This window comes from Cucurbita pepo, chromosome 4, assembly GCF_057944985.1.
Source record: "Cucurbita pepo subsp. pepo isolate OVF chromosome 4, ASM5794498v1, whole genome shotgun sequence".
Taxonomy (NCBI): Eukaryota; Viridiplantae; Streptophyta; class Magnoliopsida; order Cucurbitales; family Cucurbitaceae; genus Cucurbita; species Cucurbita pepo.
In genome coordinates, this window is record NC_141801.1 from 8,914,110 (window position 1) to 8,937,804 (window position 23,695).

General features: G+C 36.0%; 3 protein-coding genes across 4 annotated transcripts; 2 read left to right on the forward strand and 1 right to left on the reverse strand.

Moving 5' to 3' along the window:
• Positions 1 to 1,844: 1,844 nt before the first annotated feature.
• On the reverse strand, positions 1,845 to 5,959 carry LOC111783900 (beta-galactosidase 15-like). The gene is made up of 18 exons (XM_087123596.1): positions 5,749 to 5,959; positions 5,541 to 5,636; positions 5,361 to 5,473; positions 5,221 to 5,287; positions 5,022 to 5,114; positions 4,788 to 4,931; positions 4,591 to 4,679; positions 4,407 to 4,512; positions 4,252 to 4,339; positions 4,037 to 4,155; positions 3,688 to 3,846; positions 3,406 to 3,611; positions 3,215 to 3,318; positions 3,030 to 3,142; positions 2,723 to 2,941; positions 2,426 to 2,637; positions 2,052 to 2,328; positions 1,845 to 1,975 (listed from the first exon to the last, which is right to left on the reverse strand). The coding sequence occupies exons 1-18, from the start codon at positions 5,917 to 5,919 to the stop codon at positions 1,871 to 1,873; spliced, it is 2,481 nt and encodes an 826-aa protein (XP_086979722.1). The 5' UTR covers positions 5,920 to 5,959; the 3' UTR covers positions 1,845 to 1,870.
• A 3,559-nt stretch (positions 5,960 to 9,518) lies between these two features.
• Positions 9,519 to 15,945, forward strand: LOC111784086 (protein TRIGALACTOSYLDIACYLGLYCEROL 3, chloroplastic). Its single transcript, XM_087123595.1, has 10 exons — positions 9,519 to 10,099; positions 10,353 to 10,487; positions 11,762 to 11,857; positions 11,975 to 12,052; positions 12,626 to 12,687; positions 12,807 to 12,882; positions 12,999 to 13,106; positions 13,656 to 13,831; positions 13,932 to 14,016; positions 15,692 to 15,945. The coding sequence occupies exons 1-10, from the start codon at positions 9,905 to 9,907 to the stop codon at positions 15,728 to 15,730; spliced, it is 1,050 nt and encodes a 349-aa protein (XP_086979721.1). The 5' UTR covers positions 9,519 to 9,904; the 3' UTR covers positions 15,731 to 15,945.
• A 1,666-nt stretch (positions 15,946 to 17,611) lies between these two features.
• Positions 17,612 to 23,171, forward strand: LOC111784045 (uncharacterized). Of its 2 annotated transcripts, none has more exons than XM_023664863.2 (13): positions 17,612 to 17,760; positions 18,617 to 18,739; positions 20,088 to 20,144; positions 20,239 to 20,346; positions 20,437 to 20,520; positions 20,602 to 20,720; positions 20,819 to 20,920; positions 21,019 to 21,135; positions 21,950 to 22,018; positions 22,117 to 22,237; positions 22,315 to 22,404; positions 22,482 to 22,520; positions 22,707 to 23,171. In XM_023664863.2, the coding sequence occupies exons 1-13, from the start codon at positions 17,704 to 17,706 to the stop codon at positions 22,821 to 22,823; spliced, it is 1,203 nt and encodes a 400-aa protein (XP_023520631.2). In that variant the 5' UTR covers positions 17,612 to 17,703; the 3' UTR covers positions 22,824 to 23,171. The 2 variants fall into 2 exon arrangements, with proteins under 2 accessions (XP_023520631.2, XP_023520632.2); XM_023664864.2 differs by lacking the exon at positions 17,612 to 17,760 and adding an exon at positions 17,937 to 18,234.
• The last annotated feature ends 524 nt before the right edge of the window (positions 23,172 to 23,695 follow it).

Sequence of the window (23,695 nt, forward strand, 5' to 3'; positions counted from 1 at the left end):
CAATATTCTCATTGTTACGTTGCCTGATGTTTGGCTTTGACACCATTTGTAATAGCTCAAGCTCACCGATAAGGGTTTTCCCTTTTGGGTTTCCCCTCGAGGTTTTAAAATGCATCAGGTTTCCACACCCATATAAGGACATTGATACCATTTATAACAGCCCAAGTCCACTGATCTCTTTGGGTTTATCTTTCTAAGATTCTCCTCAGTTTTAAAACGCTTCCATTAGGGTTAGGAAGAGGTTTCCACATTTTTGTAAAAAATGCTTTGTTCCTCTCTTAAATCAAACCGCTCTTAAAGAAAAAGATGTTTACTAGTGAAAAGGAGGACCACAAGGAAAACGCTTGAGAAGGAAATGAACTTCATGCTTGTTGGTTTGGATTATTGTTTGAAAATTTTCAATTGAGAATGTGGTTTCTTTGGTATATATAACATTTTGGATTTGCTTTCTTCCAATTTCTTTAGACCATTTTTTTTATGAATATCTCGTAATTTCATGCTTAAAAGTTAGATTCAAATTAAAAAAATTGGAAGTTCAATCACAGAAATCTACCTTAAAATTTACTAATATTTTGTAAAATTTAATGTAAAATTTAGATAATAATAAAATAAAATAATTTTGTAAAATTTAGATAATAATAAAATAAAATAACTGCTCGAATACCTTTTCATCAAAAGATATGGTCACCTTATTTGCTTCACCTATCCATTTACCTTATTTGCTTCACCTATCCATTTGATACGAATTTGCTTCACCTATCCATTTGATACGAATACCTTTTCATCAAAAGATATGGTCACCCCATTTGCTTCACCTATCCATTTGATACGGTCACCTTACTTGTCCAGCTTCTATTTGCTTCACCTATCCATTTGATACGGTGACGAGTTTTACGGTGACGAGTTTTCCATTTGCTTCACCTATCCATTTGCTACGGTGACGCTAATTTCGCCTGGTCTGTGATACGGTCACCTTACTTGTCCAGCTTCTATTTGCTTCACCTATCCATTTGATACGGTGACGAGTTTTACGGTGACGAGTTTTCCATTTGCTTCACCTATCTATTTGCTACGGTGACGCTAATTTCGCCTGGTCTGTTCTAGGCACGAGTTTAATTCTTCAAGAGGAAGAGGAAGCGGAAAGTTAGTTACTGTTCTAGGCACGAGTTTAGTTCTTCAAGAGGTAGAGGAAGCGGAAAGTTAGTTACGACTTTCAAGATTCTAATAATCAGATCAGGTGGTGTTCTAGGCACGAGTTTAGTTCTTTAAGAGGTAGAGGAAGTGGAAAGTTAGTTACGACTTTGGAGATTCTAATAATCAAATATTTGTGGGAGAATTGTGAGAAATATAAGTTTGCTAGTAACCATTTTTTAGTTCAGACTAAATCATATCATTATGTAACCATTTTTAGTTTAGACTATACTAAATCATATCATTATGTAATCATCTTTTAGTTCAGACTAAATCATATCATTATCAATATCTTTATACTTAAATTCTATCGTTCTATTAAGAAAATTGCATCATTACATTTAAACCGAATGAATTTGCCGCATTTACGCTACTGAATCATGGGGATGAGGGAAGAAGAGAGGGAAGAAAAGAAAAGTGATGGAAGGAATGAATTATAACACCTTTGAACAATGTAAATTTTAAAAGTCTAACATCCTAAACCCAAAACAACTTGTAAGTATCAAATCTAAAAACCTAAGAACCTACAAAAACAAGAATGTTCTAAGTAATTTTCTTAGGAAAGTTGTATCTAATCTAAAAACCTAAAACACAAAAATGTAAAAGTAATTTTCCTAAACCTAAAACCGGAAGGTTGCATCAAATCTAAAAACCTAAAAACCTAAAAAACAAGAATGTTCTAACAAGTAACTTGAATGGCAAGCCGATTACTTTGCTTGCAACCAGTTGATCCAAGATTGTTTTCTGAAACTTCAATCGAGCATTCCCTTTGTCCAAGACATGCCTGCAATTTCAATCAAAATTCATCAGAAAAAACCCAAAACCCGGAGTGTCATCCATTTAACACAAACGAATTATACCTTCTCGATGACTGATAAGGCAGTGGAGGACTCGCAAGAACCCTTTTGGAAATTGTCACAAGTGCCATCGGGGTTCCCAAAGCTCACAAAATTGATATCAGAGATGGTTCGATCATGGCACGATAGCTCCAACGTGCTTCCTGCATAAGGCATTGCACATACCTTTTCCACCCTCGTTGTTTGGATATCTATATCCAATGGCGACCCACCAAACTCTTCGAATAAAATCAGTGTGTTCTCTTCCCCATAATTCAGGTAAGATCTTGGGATATGGTACCTAAAAGTTCAAAAAAAAAATAACACTTTCATTTGAGCTAAAAGTTGTAGGTTGTCGAAAAGAGAGTTCAAAATCTAAGGACTCCTCAAGAACATACCATCTTTGAGTAGGCTTTCCACAGTTAGTGGCACACTTGCCATCAGAGTAAGCCCCACGAAAGTCACAGTTTGAAGAGCAACCATTCTCACTCGAAAGATAACTTGGCCAATACCTTCCGATGCTTAGTCCATTAACCCAAGCATGGCCCTTCCCCATGCCCATCAAATCCACTATCACTGCTTCACTCCCGAAGGGAGTTTGGAAATTGGTCTATACAAAAAAACCAATCATAAGTTCACTAACATCTCATTATACTAACAATAAGAACACTTCGAAATTAGAAACGATTCAGTACCTTATACCAAACGAAACTTTGATTTAATGGAAGATTGCCATAGTTCCAGGGCTCCCTTAATTGACAATTGGGATTGAAAAACTCAAACTTTTCACCATCCAAACCAACCTTGTAATACCACTCATTGCTGGACAAATCCCTTATTGTTTCTCCATCAGCAATCAATTCAACCGGGCCATGAACTCCTACATCAGTATTCTCAAAGTGTGCCCCATAATTCTGTTCATCAATTCAAAATCTCAGGTACGCATGGAAGAGTTTTGAGAAGGGTAGTTTTCAAATTTGATTTAACTTTTCATGTACTTACCGGCAATCCAACTGTGGCACTTAGTAGAGAAATTTGGTTGAATCCATACAGTAGATCATCGATTTTCTTCTCAAATACGAAACTATATTTGTCCTTTTGAGCATGTTGTGAGCCTGGAATTGAATTATGAAGCACGTTGTCATGTCATTTGATGAACATAAATGATTTAAGAGTAGTGAGTTTACCAATATATCTCCCGTTCAAGAATGCATGAAGTATGTGGCCACTGGTCTTAACACGTAGTTTTACATCCTTGCCAAAAAGTGGATCAGATCCAGTAAGATGGAAGCTGAAGGTAGGATTAGGATTAGTCTAATCAGTATGATTTAAGATTAATTAAGAGGGATTAGGGAAAGGATAAACGAAATTTTTTTACCTAGTGATGTACCACAAGTAATCACTGGAATCATTTGTGAGAACCTTTTGGTCAAGAAGGTGATTGGCCGTCATCACACAATCAGTAACTTCACCTTCACGTGATATGAATTCTATTTTCTCGTCTCTCCATTGCCATTGCATTGGCTCTTTGAAGTTTCCTACGCAGCTTGAAACCTTCTCCCTTATTGTTGTTTGAGTATTTACCTGATATTCATAGGAATGTATTAGAGATCATTATAATGGTAGAGATTGAATGTCTGTCAGTGAATGAGATATTGACCTCGGCTGTGTTGTAAACTTCAGTTTTGCAGTCAGGAAGAATGCTGACAGACCAACCACGAACTTTGTAGGTTCTGTTCCCATAGGTGATATTTCTGTCATCATTTTCTGCATTTCCAAAGAAGCAACTTGATTTCCCCTTATAGGTGTAACTTGTTGCCTGATACAAAGGTTGTCGATGACAGGTAGGTTAGAGACGTCCATTTTCGTTACGAGAACCCACCTCGAATGGAGGGAGAAATCCCTGATTAAATTGAGAATGGAAAAGGGAGTTGGAAAGCTTCCCTATCCCGTATGTCCATTTAAACTACGCGAACCCACATCAAATAAAGGGAGAAATCCTCACTTACCGTTGTCAAATGACCGTATTCAGTGTGATTGACATCACCATAGGTCAAAACTTCCTCCATAGACTTCACAAGATCATGAAGTTGCTTCAAATGTCCCCATTTTGGCTGGGCCGTATTCCCTAATTAACCACAACTCAGCATCACCAAACTCAATATACCAGATATCGTATTCAAATCACGATCGAGATCAGAATCTAAACAAGTCGAGAATGTACCATATTCATCGAGAGGTGCATTGTAATCATAAGATGTGGTGATATAAGGACCTCCCGAGGTTCTACCAAAGTTCGTTCCACCATGGTACTATAGAATAACAAAATATAAGAATTTGCAAAAGAAAAACTAGTTATAGGATATGGTGTAGGTGTACCATGTAGTAATTTTGCAGGGTTCCACCATATTGGAAGAAACGTCCCACAGCAAATGCAAGATCCTCAGCTGTTCTCAATGGATCTCTTGAACCCCAAGTCTTAAACCTAATTATTTGAGGGGTAAAAAAACCATCATTTTCTTAAAATAAATAATAAAATTAATTAAATAAAATGATTAAATACCAGCCCGTCCAATTCTCCGTCCACATTTTTGGACTGTTTTTGCTATTGGGTTTAAACTGGTCACAGTAAAATCCATTGCACGTGTTAATCTGTAAATTTAAGAAAAAGATAAACAAAAATATCATCAAATAAATTTATTATATTATAATAATTATAATTAAAAATAAAATTATTAAAAAAAAACAGCAAATTCATACTATGGGCTGAGGAGCATCGTCCTCTTGACACATGATCCAAGGAATGCTGAGGTTGTAAGAAAGTGCCAAATCAGCACACCACTTCACATATTCATTTCCGGCTTGTCCATATGATCCTTTTACATTTCCATACTCATTTTCAATCTATTTTTTAAAAATATAAACAAAAAAATATGATGAGTATTATTATTTTTTTCTTTCTAAAAAAGAAAATTAATAAATGAAAAATAAAACCTGGGCAATAATGATGGGTCCTCCTTGTGATGCAAAGAGCTCATAATCCTTCATCATATTTACTATCATGGTCGAGAATTTTTCCATTTCATCCTAAATCATAATAATTTTTTTTAATAAATGTTAAATAATAATGAAATTAGTGATAATTAACAAAATTATCTTAAATAACGAAATTAGTGATACTTAACAAAATTACCATGAAAACTTTATTCTTAGTTCTGAACTCAATACCAGGAAGGTTATGCAACCATACAGGGAATCCACTGCAAATAAAATTAATTAATTAATTAAAAAATAAACCCAAAATAAAAATAAAAATTAAAAAAATATATATACCCATAATTCCATTCCGCACAAACATATGGTCCAATTCTGAGAATTGCATAGAGCCCTTGTTCTTGAATTGTTCGAATAAATCTCACTAGATCGTTATTTCCTGCAAAATCATACTGAAGAAAAAAAACTTAGAAATAATAATTTTATTTTAAAAAAAAGAATAATATTTGTGAAAATTACTTGGCCTTGCTGAGGCTCGTGGGCATTCCAAAACACATAGGTTTCAATTGTGTCAATACCACCTTGTTTAGCCCTCTCTATTAAGGATGGCCACATCTACATCCAAAATAACCCAATATAACTCATTAATTATTTATGAAATTAAAACAAAGTAAAACTAAAATAAGTATTTAATTAATTAAATTTATTAAAAAAAATAAAAGAAAACCTCAGGAGTGCTGCGAGGATAATGGATTGAACCCGAGATGATAATTTTCCTTTGTCCATTAATCGTCAGAGCTCTTCCATCGTAAGAAATCGAAAGTTTTTCAGCCGAAGAAAACAAGACTAATATCAAAACCAAACTGTTGACCAAAACTAAACTCTCTTTGTAACCCATTTTGTTGTATCTCAAATATGGTGAAGTGAACTAAAATCTCTCGATCTTCAATCTCAAATTTTGTTGTAACTTGAAGTGATTCCTATTTATAAGAAATTATTTTTTTAGAGTTTTAATTTTAAATATGATTTAGATTTTGTTATCTATATTATTTTTTATATTTTAATTTTGATATTATTTAGATTCTATAATCCAGATTCATTTTCTACTAAATTATTTATTTTTTAATTTTAATTTTAATATAATTTAGATTTTATTATAAATTTATTAATTTTATAAAATTTTAATTTTAATAGCCTTCAGATTTTGTTATCTAAATTCATTTTTTTTATTTAGCTTCATTTTTTAATAGGAAATTATTTATTTATTTATTTATTTTTAATTTTGATATTATTTAGATTTTGTAACGTGGGATGAAATTATTTATTTTTTAATTTTAATTTTGGTATAGTTTAGATTTTGTGATCGTGTTTTTATTAATTTTTTAAAATTTTATTTTTAATATCATTTAGATTTGGTGAATATGAAATTGTTATCTAAATTCTTTATTTATGATTTATTTTGATACGAAATTATTTTTTTATTTTAATTTTAATATTATTTAGATTTTTTTTTATTTATAATTTATTTATTTTTTAATTTTAATTTTAATATAGTTTAGATTTTGTAATCTAGTGCTCTTATTAATTTTTTAAAATTTTATTTTTAATATCATTTAGATTTGTTGAATATGAATTTTTTTTTTAATTTTAATTTTAAATGGTTTAGATTTTTTTTTTATCTAAATTCTTTATGATTTATTTTAATACGAAATTATTTTTTTTATTTTAATTTTAATATGATATAGATTCTTTTTATTTATGATTTATTTATTTTTTAATTTTAATTTTGATATACAAATCTTTTTTATTAATTTTTTAAAAATTTATTTTTAATATCATTTAGATTGGTTGAATATGATTTTTTTTTTTAAATTTTAATTTTAAATGGTTTAGATTTTGTTATCTAAATTCTTTATTTATGATTTATTTTTATATGAAATTATTTTTTATTTTAATTTTAATATGTTATAGATTTTTTATTTATTTATGATTTATTTATTTTTTTAATTTTAATTTTGATATAGTTTAGATTTGTTATCTAATGTTTTTATTAATTTTTTTAAATTTTATTTTTAATATTGATTGAATATGATTTTTTTTTAATTTTAATTTTAAGTGGTTTAGATTTTGTTATCAAAATTCTTTATTTATATTTTATTTTAAGAAATTATTTTTTTATTTTAATTTTAGTATGGTATAATTTTTTTTATGTATGATTTATTTTTTTATACAAAATTATTTATAAAATTTTAATGTTAATATAGTTTAGATTTTTTTATTTAGCATCTTTATTTACGATTTATACGATTTTTTTTTTTTCTTTCTTTTATAATTCTACACGTTTCTATTTTTTTTCAATTTCATTTATAATGATATTAAAAATTTAAAATTATAGCTTTCTAAATTTTAAAAACAATATTTCTATTTAAAGAATGAAGGTAGGTTTAGGAGTGATATAAATTTGTAATGAAACCAAGTCGAAAAATTTCACAATCCAACCCAACCCAACCCTTGAGTTCGGGTTAGAATGTTAAAATCAATTAATATTTTTTAAAAAAATTTATTTATCCACAATTCATAATTATTCGATACAAACATAAAATAAAAGATATTAAAAATTAACAACCAATTCCAATCAATCTATAATCCTTCAAGAAAACAAATTCATGGACAAACGAGAATTGTAACATCTTAACCTAGCTTAACATTATTATTATCATAGAATTAAAGACTAACACTCTTAAGAATTGGTTACTAAAAGGTGGGAAAATAAGGATTCAATTAAAAAAAGAGATTACTAAAAAATATAAATTGTGATATAATAGTGTTGGGTATAATAAAATTTAGAATTAGTTTGTCTCAAATTGAATTTTTAAATATATTAAAACTAATTTTTTATCTATTTAATTTTGTCTCAATAATTTTAAAATAAAAATACAGACAATTCTTTTTTTAAAAAATAGTTTAGAGTAGAGTATTTAAAAATAGTATGAAATGTTGAGTTTTTTTTTTTTTTTTTTCTCTTGAACAAATTTAAAATATACGAAAGAAACTAAAAATATATATAAAATTAAAAAAAAATGTATTAAAAAATACAAAATATAAAATACATATTAAAAAAAACCTAAAAATAATAATATAAGAGAGATTAAAAAAATAATAAAGTAATAAAAAAATATAAAAAAAAAACAAAAAATGTATAAAAGAAATTAAACAAAAAGGGATAAAAATAGTAAGTCCAAATTACACGTGACAAATCCGTGAATTTTTAATAATAAAGTAATAAAAAAATATAAAAAAACAAACTAAACAAAATATAGGAGGGAGTAAAAATAATAAGTCCAAATTAGACGGTGACAAATATGTGCATAAGCGTTAATTAATTTTATAAATTTTGTTCGGTTAACTCGAGGTTTTTCTCCTGTGAACCTAAAACCGAACTAAGTTAATTTGGGTTCATAAAAAATAACTCAACTCTTATAATTCGGGTTCACTCAATTGTCTTGAATCACGATTATCTAGTTTGACCTTAACCAGCACATAAAGATGACTATTGAACCCAGACAATAGTGATAAAAAAAACTATATATTATTTGTAATGGTCTAAAACAACGATGTTCACCCTCATTTCGACAACATTGGAACTAATTACTCGAGCAAATAAGATGTTATTACCACACAAATATATATATATAAAAGAGGGTTTCCACGTTCAAGTCCACTAGCAGTTTCTACGTCCTTTTCCACACATTTATAAAGGGTGTTTTGTTCTTCTCCCCAACTAATGTGAGATATCACAATCCACCCCTTTCTGGGCCCAGCGTCCTCGCTGGCACCCATTCCTTTCTCCCATCGATGTGGGACCCCATCAATTCCACATCGACTCGTGTCTACACCTTCGAGGAACAACCTCCTCGCTGGTACATAGTCTGGTGTCTAGCTCTGATACCATTTGTAATAGTCCAGGTCCACCGCTAGCAGATATTGTCCTTTTTTAGACTTTCCCTTTCGGACTTCCCTTCAAGGTTTTTAAAACGCGTCTAATATGAAAAGGTTTATGCACCCTTTTCCACACCCTTACAAAAGGGTGTTTCGTTCTCCTCCCTAACCAATGTGGAATATCAGCATCTCTTGCCATTGTTCGTCGAATTGTCTCCTCTCTCGATCTCCTAAGGAAATAATTTTGGCAAGCTCTCTTTCTCCCTCTCCGATTTTCTTTCGACACTCTCCACCTTTGCCTCTGCCAATACCTTATCAAAGCTTGATTGAGCGCACCAACCATCCTTAACGCTTAAAAACATCAATTTGATTTAACAATTTGAACTCTACCTATTCATAAAAATTGAAATGAATTCAATTATAGAATAAGATCAAGAACTAGAACAAACAAAGTAATTTAAGACAATAATTAGAAAAATTGGGAGTCTCTTGATTATTATAATGGAGAGAGGCAAGCATGTGATGATGATGTAAAGAACTTTTAAAGCCAAAACCAATTATGCTAAGAAAATAAGGGTAAACAATTGAAGGGAAACGAGGTCGTACAAGGGTAACGCCTCATCGGTTCTTCACATCAACGCCCAGGATACGACGGGGTATTGATTTTAAGTGGGGTTTTTTCTGTACATTCCCATCTCGTTTCTTCATCTTTTCACATCTTTTCTCGGCGAGTTCTGCTGCATTTCGTGTTTATTTCGATGCAGAATTTGGTAACCCAGGGGGTTTTTTGCTCATAATCCTATTTAGGTTTCTTTAAACTTGTGAATTTTCGATTGCGTTGATACTATAAAGTGCGTTGGAGGCTGATTTTGAACCGATTGTATCGTGGTTCAGCTTCAAAATCTCAAAATTCACTTACCCTTTTACGGGTTAATCTTAGGAACATGGTTTCTATATCGGGTTCGGTGTTCTTCCCGTTAACAGTGCCCGATTGTTCCTCTCGATCGCGTAAAGTAGCTGTTCTTGATAATCACAATTCGTTTTGTTTGAAGAAAAAGGATCAAAGAAGGATTGTTTGTAATTGCATTGCGCCTCCGCCGTTCTTCAAGAGTGATGGATCATCTACCGTAAATTTCAATGTACGTCATTCACTTTTTTACTTATTTCTTTGTGTGTTTTCTGTGTTCCTTGAATTGGTCGCTTCGCTGGATTTGAATTGCTGTGATTGTGTTCAATTTTCATAATTTAGTTGAAATCTTTCATTGTTTAATATATCTGTCCTGTCTTTGTGTTCATTGTAAACGATAGATCTCTCCTTACTTTATGAATTCAAGTTGATATACTTATATTTTGTATAATATGGTTCATGTTTACCGACGACTATATTATCAGGACTCGTTTACATCGGAACATTTAAGCCGAGATAATGAGGACGAGGACGAGGACGAGTCTGATGTTCTCATTGAGTGTAGAAATGTCTACAAGTCCTTTGGAGAAAAGCATATATTGAGAGGTGTGAGCTTCAAGGTGATTCATAGTTCATTTCCTTTTTTACTTTTATGCAAATTTTCTCTTTTGATAATATATAGATGTAATTGATTTCTTTTTTGCTATGAAAATAAGGAATTAGTCGTTTTTGAGTGTTCTATGTACATTTTCATTAAAATTTACTGTGCTTTGGGGCTTATATATCTACTTTTAATTCTAGTTTAATGTTGTTTTGCTGAATCTTGTTAGTTGTTTTTGAGTTACGCTGCTATGGAAATGAGAACGTGGTACTGTTTTTACCGAATTATCAAATAAATTGTTGTCATTGATAAAAGTTTTCTCCTGGTCCTTGCGGAAGAAAGAAAAAAGAATTTTCACGTTCTTCCTTTTGCTTTCGGGAAGGGAGGATTAAGAAAATCCTATTGATTGGAGGTTTCTCCAGACCTCCGAGAAAATCTTGAAAAAAAAAGGCTCGAATGATACGATCCATCCGTCACCCAGAATGAAAGGGGCGATCGTAGTAGTTCTTGGTCTGTGAAGATACATTGTTAGGTGCTCCGTTTTATTTTCCTATTGAGGTTGAACCTAAGCCTGTGCTCGAGAGATAACTGTCCATATCCTGATAATGGATGTATGGATTCTCGAGAAGAGAGGAGCCAAGGTGGTCATTGAATGCAAAGAGAAAGAGGTGGAACGGTTGTGATTATTGTAGTTTCAAATGCATTTTTCTGCTATTATTGAACTTCTTTTGAGCCTTCATGGATGTTCCTCTTCCTCTTTGCTTTGGTCTCTTAGTATCTATTCATGTCAATGAACATAGCTTTTTGTTTAGTCATCTTTTCAACAATTTCCAATAATCAACATCAACATGGAGTATATGATTCTGACTGCGGGGTATAATCTGATTACATGGTTTTGGGAGGATACATGTAACCGCCCAAGCCCACCGCTAGCAGATATTGTCCGCTTTGACACGTTATGTATTGTCGTCAGGCTCTGATACTATTTGTAACAGCCAAAACCTCACTACTAGAAGATATTGTCCGCTTTGGCCCGTTACGTATCGTCGTTAGCCTCACGGTTTTTAAAACGTGTCTGTTAGGGAGAGGTTTCCATACTCTTATAAGGAATGTTTTGTTCCCCTCTCCAACCGACGACGTGGGATCTCACAACACTTTTTTCTTGTCAGAACACTAATCACCTTGGATCAAGATTCTCACAGCTCTTCACTTAACTAACTCTGTGTTTTATATTTAGTAATTTTAATTATCCTTAAAAATATTTTACTTCCTCTCTCATTTTTATTTGTATAGATTAGACATGGAGAAGCTGTGGGAGTTATTGGGCCTTCTGGTACTGGGAAATCGACAATACTAAAGATCATTGCAGGTCTTCTTTCTCCAGACAAGGTAAATAATTGTCTTTGATTTCGCATTGCATTTTGCTGATATTTAGTTGTAGTATACATATTCCAGATTTCCAGGTGTATATGGTTCCCCTAATTGGATTTCTGGTTCTGTGAACAGGGAGAGGTATATATTCGAGGTAGAAAGCGAGTTGGTTTGATCGATGACGAGGAGCTATCTGGTCTTCGAATTGGATTGGTTAGAATTATCTTTAAGTTGCATATAATTCTAGAAATTATTTGAAAAATGACTTTTTATAGAAGTATGAAATTGTGAGATCCCACATCGGTTAGAGAGGGAAACGAAATATTCCTTATAAGGGTGTGGAAACCTCTCCCTAGCAGACGCGTTTTAAAACCTTGAGGGGAAGCCCAAAAGGGAAAGCCCAAAGAGGACAATATTTGCTAGCTAAGGACTTGAGCTGTTACAAATGGTATTAGAGCCAGCACCGGGTGGTGTGCTAGCAAAGACTCTGGGTCCCCAAGGAGGTGGATTGTGAGATCTCACATCGGTTGGAGAGGAGAACGAAGCATTTCTTATAAGGGTGCGAAAATTATTGATGTTAAGTAAATTTATCGGGTTCCATCAAGGTAAGGTTTTAAGTTCCATTATGATTTAACAATTCCAGTTTTGCAGAAATTTCGTATATAACCCTATTTTCCTTGTTTTTCATGATTCTAGACACTTGTTTCTGTATAACAAATCATATGAGCCATTGAGTTTCTTTTTAATTCTTAAACTGTTCATCCATTCATTTTTCTCTGGCTGTAGGTTTTTCAGAGTGCAGCACTTTTTGACTCGTTAACCGTGCGGCAAAATGTTGGTTTCCTTTTGTAAGAGACTAATTTCTTAAAAAAAAAATCTCGACACGATTTTCGTTATATTATTCCATGAACTTAACCTGTATAAAGATTTCAGTATTATCTCATTTGTACTTTTGTTTACTGCTTAGGTATGAAAATTCAAGCTTGTCTGAAGATCAAATTTCAGCATTGGTATCTGAGAACTTAGCAGCTGTTGGGCTGAAGGTTTGCCTAGCATTTATTTATATGATAGCCATCTTCTCAAATCTCCAATTTGTTTCATTTTAGGCAGTGCTTCAAAATTTTCTGATATTTCGTATGTTAAACTTTTATTTTGTCAGGGAGTTGAGGATCGGTTACCTTCCGAATTATCAGGTGGAATGAAGAAACGAGTTGCTTTAGCTCGGTCTATAATTTTTGATAACACAAGGAAAGAAATTGAGCCAGAGGTATCTCCGTTATTTCTGTACGGTTAGATTATTATTAAAGGCTCCGTTTCATAACCATTTGGTTTTTTTGTTTTTGAAAATTACTATCGGAGAAGAAAAGCCAATAGAATGTTGGACGAAAAGTCGATATGTCTGAATGTCCTTTCAAACTTATCTAAGCAAGCATTCTAGTTGTCACCATATCGTTCTAGGTCATCGTTAAGTTTATTTTCTGTCCAACATTGTAACAAATTTTTACTCCAAGAGTAGTTTTGAAACCTTAATGAAATATCTTGGGCAACTTTGTAACTTTTGAAAGCACTTCGCTTACGTTTTCAAAAATCATCACGAACTCGCAACTGCAATTAGTTATTGGGTATTAATTGGACCTTTTCTTTATGAGCTATTTGATCGACTAAAATAACTTTTTTCATGATATGTGTGATTATTGGCCATTGCTTACGAGCTGTATGGCTGCCTTGTTGACTGTTCGATTTACTTTAGATGACTACAGTAATGGCACTTTGTTTTGTGGCCATTGACTCCGACTGTGATTGCGCACGTAAACAGGTACTCTTGTACGATGAACCAACTGCTGGACTCGACCCAATTGCATCAACTGTTGTTGAAGACCTTATACGTTCTGTACATATTAAGGGTGAGGATGCTAGTGGGAAGCCTGGCAAAATTGCATCTTATATTGTAGTCACCCACCAACATAGTACCATTAGGAGAGCCGTTGACAGGTTACAATTTTAACCGCTGTTTTATGAGCTCTTGCTGCTTATAAGGTATAAATGATATTGCTGCCAAGTCCCTGAAAGAACAACATTTGATATTTTGTAGGTTATTGTTTTTATATGAGGGAAAGGTTGTCTGGCAAGGAATGACCGATGAATTTACAACATCGACAAATCCAATCGTTCAACAGGTAAAGAAAATAAGCGTATTTTTAGACGTTTCGACGATGTTGATGTGATGTTTGTGGCAAGAATTGCTGTCATAATCCTTTTAACTTGGTCGTTGAGTGCCAAACTAATGAGTATAGCTTAAGGAGTTGTTTGACATATAAGCTACATGTATTAGGGTAACCACTTGCTGTCTTTTTAGATGCATAGGCATTTCAAGGTACATGAGGGTTAGATAAATTGGAATTAATACCTCGGACTGTATTCCGAGATCATCTCGTTAGGTCTTAGGCTTGTAGTGTTGCATTCTGCGTGGAGGCACGATGAAGATATTGAACACTTGTTGTGGGGTGCCAGTTTGCTCATACTTTGTGGGGTAATTGCTTAAGTTCGGGTAATGTTTGGCTTGAGGCCAAGGGTTGCGATGCTATGTTTGATGAAGTGCTCCATAATTCCCCGTTTTAGGACGAGCATAGTTTTTTTGGCAAGCTTGTTTCTTTGTTGTATTATTGGGAAATTGGCTGGAGAGAAATAGTAGAAATTGTAGGGAGGTTGAGAGATTGTAGGAGGATATCTTAGAGGTTGTTAGGCTTAATGCATCCTTATGGCTTGGTTTATGTTAGGTAACCCGAAACCACGAGTTAATTGAGAGGGCTAGAACCTCTCCTCCTAGACCAATCATGCACAAAATTATGCACAAAATTTTACAGTGAGATTCCACATCGGTTGGAGAGGGGAACGGAACTTTCCTTATAAGAGTGTGAAAACCTCTCCCTAGCAGCGTGTTTTAAAACCATGAGGATGATGCCGATACGTAATAGGCCAAAGAGGACAATATCTGTTAGCGGTGAGATTGAGTTGTTACAAATGGTATCAGAGCCAGACACTGGGCAGTGTGCCAGCGAGGATGCAGGTCCCCCAAGGTGGGTGGATTGTGCGATCCCACATTGGTTGGAGAGGGGAATGAAGCATTGTGGAAACCTCTCCCTAAAAGACGCATGTTAAAACCTCGACCTTGAGGGGAATTCCAGAAGAGACAATCCAAAGAGGACAATATCTACTAGCGGTGGGCTTAAGCAGTTACAAATAGTATTAGAGTCGGACACTGAGCGGTGTGCTAGTAAGGACGCTGGGCCCCCAAGGGGGTGGATTTTGAGATCCCACATTGGTTGGAGAGGGGAACAAAACATTCCTTATAAGGGTGTGGAAACCTCTCTCTAGCAAACGCGTTTTATAACCTTGAGGGGAAGCCTAGAAGGGAAAGCCCAGGAGGGAAAGCCCAAAGAGTTCAATATCTGTTAGCGGGGTAGGCTTGGGTTATTACAAAGCTAGATGCCCAAAACCCCTGCAAAACCCTTCACACTTTGTACAACTCTAACCATTTCTTACGAAATCCCCGGTTTATCCTTCCTCAAATACGTCTGTACGCGATCTTTGATAGTTTGATTCTTTTAGATCAAAATCCTATTCTGTACCCAGTGGGTGGACTCTTTTTTTGTGTCCTTGTTCTTCATTTTTTTTTTCTTACGGAAGCTCAGTTTCTTAATAACGCGAATTATATGCATGCATGTACTCGCACTATATGGTATACGAATGATTGGAATGCAAGGGAGGACAGTTTTCTTCTCTGGTATACTTTTGGGAAAAAAAAGTACTTGTCTAATACAATTCATGTCACGTTTTTGTTCTTGTTTTCAGTTCGCATCGGGAAGCTTGGACGGTCCGATTAAGTATTAGCAGGCACGCTAAGTCGCTAACGATCATGTACTTTTAGATTAGGCATAGCACCATTCCTATATCTTTGGAGGCAACAGAGTTTAGTTACTGAAAATACAGAGAATTTCTAGTGAACCGATTCTACACATTTCTGTAATTCTGTTTCCTTTGTTTATAAAGCTTTAATGTCTGCATGTTCCTGCTAGAATAATATAATGGTTAGATATTATTCTCCATTGACCTGGTTTCAATAGGTTCGTTAACTTGAACCCGTAATTTTGTATCTAATAAGCCTTTGATTTATGACATCCCGTTTAAAATTTTGTATCTAATTAGTTGAGTACTTGACAAGATAATTAACTCTCACGTACTCGATCCATTAACGGCAATACTATTTATGAAATTTTATTGAACTATAAACGAACTATAAAGATAACCATTGTTTTGGGGTATCAACATCATCACTTGTAACTGATGGAATGTTAACCATCTTCACCTTCGCTCAACATTTGTCAAAAGTGAACGTTCATATTTGCGCTTTCACTAGATAGTTAACGATTCCGACATGTTAATCATTTCACCTGAATAAGAGAGAGGCATGTGGAGTCTTAGTCCTGAATTATTTAGCATCAAAAGGAGCATGTGTTTCTAACGAGTCCTGAATTATTTCACCTTCAAAACTAGCTGAATTATTTCACCTTCAAAACTAGCAAGAGTTTTGTCCAAAATAAATTAACAGAAGATACAAGAAGAATCTACCATAGACATTTCCCACGTCGGTTGAAGAGGGGAACGAAACATTTCTTATAAGGGTGTGGAAAACTTTTCCTAGTAGATGTGTTTCAAAATCGTGAGGCTAATGATGACACGTAATGGGCCAAACAGACAATATCTGCTAGCGGTGGGCTTGAGCTATTACAAATGATATTAGAACTAGACATCGGGCGGTGTGCTAGTAAGGACGTTGGGCCCCCAAGGGAGGTGGATTGTGAGATCTCACATCAGTTGGAGAGGGGAACGAAGCATTCCTTTAAAGAGTATGGAAACCTCTCCCTAGTAGACGCATTTTGAAACCATGAGGTTGACGGCGATACATAACGGGTCAAAGTGGACAGTATCTGCTAGCGGTGGGCTTGGACTGTTACAAATGGTATCAGAGGCAGACACCGGGTGGTGTGCTAGTAAGGACGTTGGGCCTCCCGGAGGGGGGAGAATTGTGAGATCTCACATCGGTTGGAGAGGGGAACGAAACATTCCTTATAAGGGTGTGGAAACCTCTCCCTAGTAGATGCGTTTCAAAACCGTGGGACTGACGACGATACGTAAGAGGCCAATGCGAACAATATTTGTTAGCAGTGGGCTTGAGATGTTACAACTGGTATCAGAGTCAAACACCAGGTGGTGTGCCAGCAAGGATGCTAGGCCCTCAAGGGGGGAGGGGGAGGGGGTGGATTGTGAGATCCTACATCAATTAGAGAAGATAACGAAGCATTCTTTATAAGGGTGTGAAAACCTCTCCTTAGTAGACGCATCTTAAGCCTACGTTACACGCCAAAGCGGACAATGTCTGCTAGCGGTGGACTTGGGGTGTTACAAATGAGATCAGAGCCAGACACCGAGCGGTGTGCCAACAAGGATGCTATGCCCCCAAGGGAGTGGATTGTGAGATCTCACATCGATTAGAGAGGGGAACGAAGCATTCCCTATAAGAGTGTGAAAACCTCTCCCTAGTAGACGCGTTTTAAAACCGTGAGACTGATGACATTACATAACAGGCTAAAGCGGACAATATCCATCGTAATAGACACATATGTTAAATTATTCACTCCATGAACAATTAAGACTTCTAATCATTGAATATGGGTTTGAAAGAAGAAACTATCATACCTGGAATTTATTAAACCCAGCTTTATCTTCTTTTTGGCAACCCAGAAACGAGAAGCTCACCTCAAATTATCGTTGAACCCACGGCCGCCGACTAGTCATTCGTCGGAATGAGCGTCGATCACGTGAAGAAGAAGGCAGAGACGGTGAAAGTGGAGACGATCGAGGTGACGAGGCGTAAATAAACTATTTCGTTTATATACCAACTAGTTTAAGAGTATTTATGAGTATTAATTCAAAATTAATCAAAAATGAAAAATTAGGAAAAGCCCATCTTAAAAACTTGAGATTTTTGGGTTTTCTTTTGGAGAAAACCTTCCTTTTGTGTAATTAACGCTACCCCTTGTAAATTGGGCTGCCTCTGTTCACCCGTAATGCCATTTCAAGAAGGGGGGGGGGGAAAAGAAAACAGAAGAATCTCTTTCATTCCTCTGTATAAGTGCTCTCTTTCTCTCTCCAAAGACATTTCTTCTCTCCCACGTCTGCTTTTAAATTCATTTCACTAGGAGGGCGGTATTTTGGATGTTGTTGCCGAGTGTTTTACGGTGAACGTTGTTGGGTATTGAAAATTGGGCAGTCTTTTTGCCTCTTTTACTAACAATCTTCTGGAATTTCATGGAAACATGAAGTTTTCCGGTTGTGTAAGCACCCCTCATCTTCTTCTTTTCTGATCTTTTTCCTTTTGAATGAACTTTTATTTTTTGAGTAATGTAATGGGTTCTTACTGTCTGCTCGGTTTGATTTGGGGTCTTTGTGGTGTCTTTGAATCCAACAGTTCGATGGATATCGATCAAGAAATTATGGTTGTTGTTTAATATGCATCTTTACTGAAGATTAATTATACCCCTTTCTTTGTGGGGTTTAAGGTGCTTGTATCGGTCTTTATGGACACGGTTTTTGTGGGGTTTAAGGTGCTTGTATCGGTCTTTATGGACACGGTTTTTGTGGGGTTTAAGGTGCTTGTATCTGTCTTTATGGACATGGTTTTGTTTCATTGCTTATTTTGAGTTGTTTTCTTTGCAGTTGCCCTTGGTTGCAGAGCAAAAGAGCAGGAATTCACGTCTTTGTAGAATTTTCCCAACTGTTTCTTTGCTTTGTCTTGTATTGTTCGTGGGGAGTGCATATGTAGCACCACACTACAGGGAGGTATGCTTTCATGCTCTTTGAAGATATTGAAGTGTTGGTTGCTGTCCCTATGAATTAAGTATTGGGTTTTTACGTTGTTTTGTTACCAATTATCATTGTGGCACCAAGGGTTGCCTTGGTGGTCAAGTCTCGAGATGTTTGGAGATACCCTTCAAGGTCATGGATTTATAAGTCGTTGAAAGATTAATAAGTTAAATCCTAAGTATCTCTCGAAGTTCACTTTAGGATGGGCAAAGTCTCTTGTAGAGTAGCGGTATCAAAGAGTGTCTTGGTGGTCAGGGCTCTGAGATGTTTGGAGATACCCTTCAAAGTCTTTGATTTAAGTCATTGAAAACTTAGGTCGTCCATAGTTACTTCCTACAGCTAACACGTGTCCAGCGGGAACGCTCATTGCAACCGAATTTGAGCTGCTATACCGAATCCCCCGCTGCCCATTGGGGATCGAGTGGTAAGGCCATGATCCGTGGAGGAATAGATCACTCATTCTTCCATAAAGGACAGGTGTACGATCTCTTGAAGTTGGCTTTAGGGTGGGCAAAGTCTCTCGTAGAGTAGTGGCATCAAAGAGTGTCTTGGTGGCCAGGGCTCAAGATGTTTGGAGATACCCTTCAAAGTCTTCGATTTACGTCATCGAAAACTTAATAAGTTAAATCTGGTTCTTTTCCTCTGCGGGGGCCTTCTGCAGTAAACCCCCTACGGGCAGTTGTCCATCATTGCTTCCTACAGCTAACATGTTCCAGCGGGAACGCGCAGTGTAACCGAACGTGAGCTGCTATTCCGAATCTCCCGCTGCCCATCGAGGACTGAGTGGTAAGGCCATGATCTATAGAGGAACATATCACTCATTCTTCCATTAGGGACAGGTGCACAATCTTTAGAATGGGCGAAGCTTCTTGTAAAGTAGTGGGGTTGAGCTAACTAAACTTAATAAGTTAAATATGGTTCTTTTCCTCTGCGGGGGCCTTGTGCAGTAAACCCCCTACGGGCAGTTGTCTGTCGTTGCTTCCTATAGCTAACACGTTCCAGAGGGAACGCGCAGTGTAACCGAATGTGAGCTGCTATACCGAATCCCTTGCTACCCATCGAGGACCAAGTGGTAAGGCCATGATCCGTAGGGGAACATATAACTCATTTTCCATTGGGGACAGGTGCACGATCTTTAGAATGGGCGAAGCTTCTTGTAGAGTAGTGGGGTTGAACTAATTACTATATCAGTTTGTTTACAGAGGACTTTTCAACTTATATTTCTTAGTTGTAGCACTTTTCCAACCTCCATTCAATGTTTGGTCGCATATGGATATCTTCTCATTGAACATCTAGAAAGATATGTTTGGTTCTTTCTCTGCAGAGAATTCCTAGATGGGGAATAGATGGTTTAGTCAGTTCAAAGTTCAATAAATGTGAGGTTCGTTTTCTATTTCAACCATTATTACGAGAATGAAATGATTTTTCGTATCGACCTTATTAACTATACATTACTCAAATGATTTTTGCATTAGAATCAATGTAGGCCAAATGGAAGCGAGCCGCTACCTAAAGACATTGTTGTCACTGCATCTAACCTGGAAATGCGACCGCTATGGGGTGCATCGAAGCATTCTTATCAGGTCACGGATCAAGATCAACGACTTCATGCTTGTGCTTGTTGATTCTCTTATCTTAGTACTTCTACTGATTGTGTGCATAGCTCGAAACAGAATCCCGTTAACTCATCAAGCAACTTATTCGCCACGGCTGTTGGGATTAAACAAAAAGATCTTGTGAACAAAATGGTAACAAAGGTATGAAGAAGAGTATAATCATATTGCCAAATTCAAATCTCATGTCCATTAATAGTGTACTTATTCATGATCATTCTACAGTTTCTTTCTAGTGACTTTGCTGTGATGGTTTTCCATTACGATGGTATCGTGGACGAGTGGAAGGACTTCGATTGGAGTAATCGTGTAATACATGTAACTGCGATCAATCAAACTAAGTGGTAGATTTTGTTCACTCTGTTTTTGGAAGTTGCTGACTTTAACTTTGTTTCACATTCTTGATCTATTCTTGATCTGTTCTTGATCTGGTAATGTCTAGGTGGTTTGCCAAGCGTTTCTTGCATCCTGATATTGTGGCTGAGTATAATTATATCTTTCTTTGGGATGAGGATCTTGGAGTTGAGTATTTCAATCCAAAACAGTAAGTTGGCTGCAAGTTTGTTGATAAGAAACAAAGCTAAGAACGTGATAAATGTCTTCCGATCAGCTTCATTGTTTTTCTCCCTGTTTCATTACAAGGTATGTGCATATTATTGAAAGTGAAGGGCTAGAAATATCGCAACCAGCACTTGATCCATATGAATCAGAGGTGCACCATCAAATTACTGCACGTGGGAGGCGATCGACCGTGCACAGGTCTTCCCCTACTCTTGTTTCGTATTAATCTCGTAGCTTCTTTACTGGGTAACTAATGAAGTAATGGATATGTTAGGAATCACAGACCTCCAGGATGGTATGATATTGTCCCCTTTGAGCATAAGCTCTCGTACCAATGGAGATGTATTCTATACTTATAAACTCATGATCAACCCCCTAATTAGTCGATGTAGGACTCCTCTCCCAACAATCCTCAACAATCCTCCCCTCGAACAAAGTACACCATAGAGCCTCCCCTGAAGCCTATGGAGCCTTTGAACAGCCTACCCTTAATCGAGGCTCAACTCCTTCTCTGAAACCCTCTAACAAAGTACATCTTTTGTTCGACACTTTAGTCACTTTTGACTACACCTTCGAGGCTCACAACTTCTTCGTTTGACATTTGAGGATTCCCTTGACATGGCTCTGATACCATGTTAGGAATCACGGACCTCCACAATGGTATGATATTGTCCACTTTGAGCATAAGCTCTCATGGCTTTGCTTTTGGTTTCCCAAAAAGCGTCGTACCAATGGAGATGTATTCCTTAACTTATAAACCCATGATCAACCCCCTATAGTCGATGTGGGACTCCTCTCCCAATAATCCTCAACAAGATAGTGCAGTAACACGATGAACCAATAACTCACGACATGTTTTCTCTGGGTATTGGACAGTTCTTGGGGATCCGCTTAAAGATCTTGGACATGTTTTTTCTGAGTCATCAATCATTGACATTTTGATCTATGTTTTATGTGGTTTCATCATTTGTTTACTGTTGTATGTTCTGTCTTTGGTCGGTCATTCCTGCAGGAGAACTTTTAAACATAGTAATGGTGGAAAAGATTGTGATGTCAACAGTAAAGCTCCTCCATGCACAGGGTAAGGCAATTATCGAAAGCTCTATGCTTAGACAGCTGTCTAGACATGTGCTGAAGTACAAAGTGTTTGTGCCTGAAAATCGATATCTTTTGTTGCAGATGGATAGAAATGATGGCCCCGGTTTTCTCCCGAGCTGCGTGGCGTTGCGTTTGGTATATGATCCAGAATGATTTGATCCATGATTGGGGCTTGGATATGCAACTGGGATATTGTGCACAGGCAAGAGTTAGCAGTCATCTTGTTTTCCTTCAATACTTAGCTGCTGTTGTTTGAAACGTCGAGCTCTTTCCTAATAGGGTGATCGAACGAAGAACGTTGGTGTCGTTGACGCCGAGTACATAATCCATTATGGACGACCGACACTCGGTGGTCCAGAGGAAAATGAGGTTGAAAATATGATAGTTTCTTTTCATCTTTCTTAAGCCTCACGAACATCAAATCACAAAAGGTTTCTATGTTGCAGACATCTTCCAAGTCTCATGTAAAGGATCATAGAGCCGATGTAAGTTTCCGCACACGTGCTCGCTTTCAGTTGTTTCGATGGAGTCTAGTCTACCTTGTTTGTGCTAATGAACCTGTGATAACTCGGAGAATCTGATCAAATAACCCTTTTAGGCTTATGATCATGATGTTTAAAACAACGTCGAGTCCATGTTTATTTCCCTTGAATTCAAATTCATCCGTGCAGGTAAGAAGGCAGTCGTATATTGAACTAGATGTATTTAGAAAGAGATGGCAGAAGGCTGCTGAGCAAGACGAGTGCTGGCAAGATCCGTACGCAGAGACAGTAGAGGATAACACATGATAATACGATCGTTTGACGAAATGGAATGATCTTGTAACAATGTACGTTGTCGTTGAAGTTGAGAACATGGGCAACGTACATGCCATTGGTATTCAAGGACGACGAGGAAAGGGATGATCGTGTATCAGCAAAGTATGCAGCGGATATCTCTACGTGAAATCTCGGGTACGAATTCTAATGTTGTGCTGTTCTGTATTTAAAATGCTGTAAAGTTTCAACTTATGTTGAAATATGTTCTAAGTGTTACTTGGGGTATACCATTTAGAGTTGCATTGGAAAGAGAATTTAGAGTAAAGAAACAAAATAACTTCGAAATGAGAGCTGCTTTAAAGTGCATTGAATTCCGAACATCCTATCACAAACCATCTTTCTAAAGAAACTTCGTCCCTACATATCACAAGTTTGTGTCTCGTGCTCTTTAGGGATCAGGGGCATGTTGTCGATGGCCCTGTTGCTAGAAACAATATACTTTCAAGAAACAACGAGATGCTGCCTTTTATCTTTCTCTGTCTCGAACCCTAAACCCTACAATAATGGTAGAGTAAGAGGTAATGAGATTGTCATGACCCAAAAGCAAATACGGTTCGGTATTCCCTTGTGGAATAGCTTTTTGTGGGGAAGGTGATGTCTTTTAAGGACTAACTCTTCCGGGGTCAAAAGCAAAAGTACAGTGGACCTCACAACGATCACTTCTCAAGTATATACTTCAAACCTTACCGTTTTATCCCGTTTGATTTTGTGATAGGCAACTAGTACTAATCTAATAAGTGAAATCGTCGTTGTTCGAGCAATCTACTTGGACACGATCTTTTCGATACAAATTTGAAAGTTTAGGTTTTTATTAGACATAACGTATAATTTCAAATAGATCG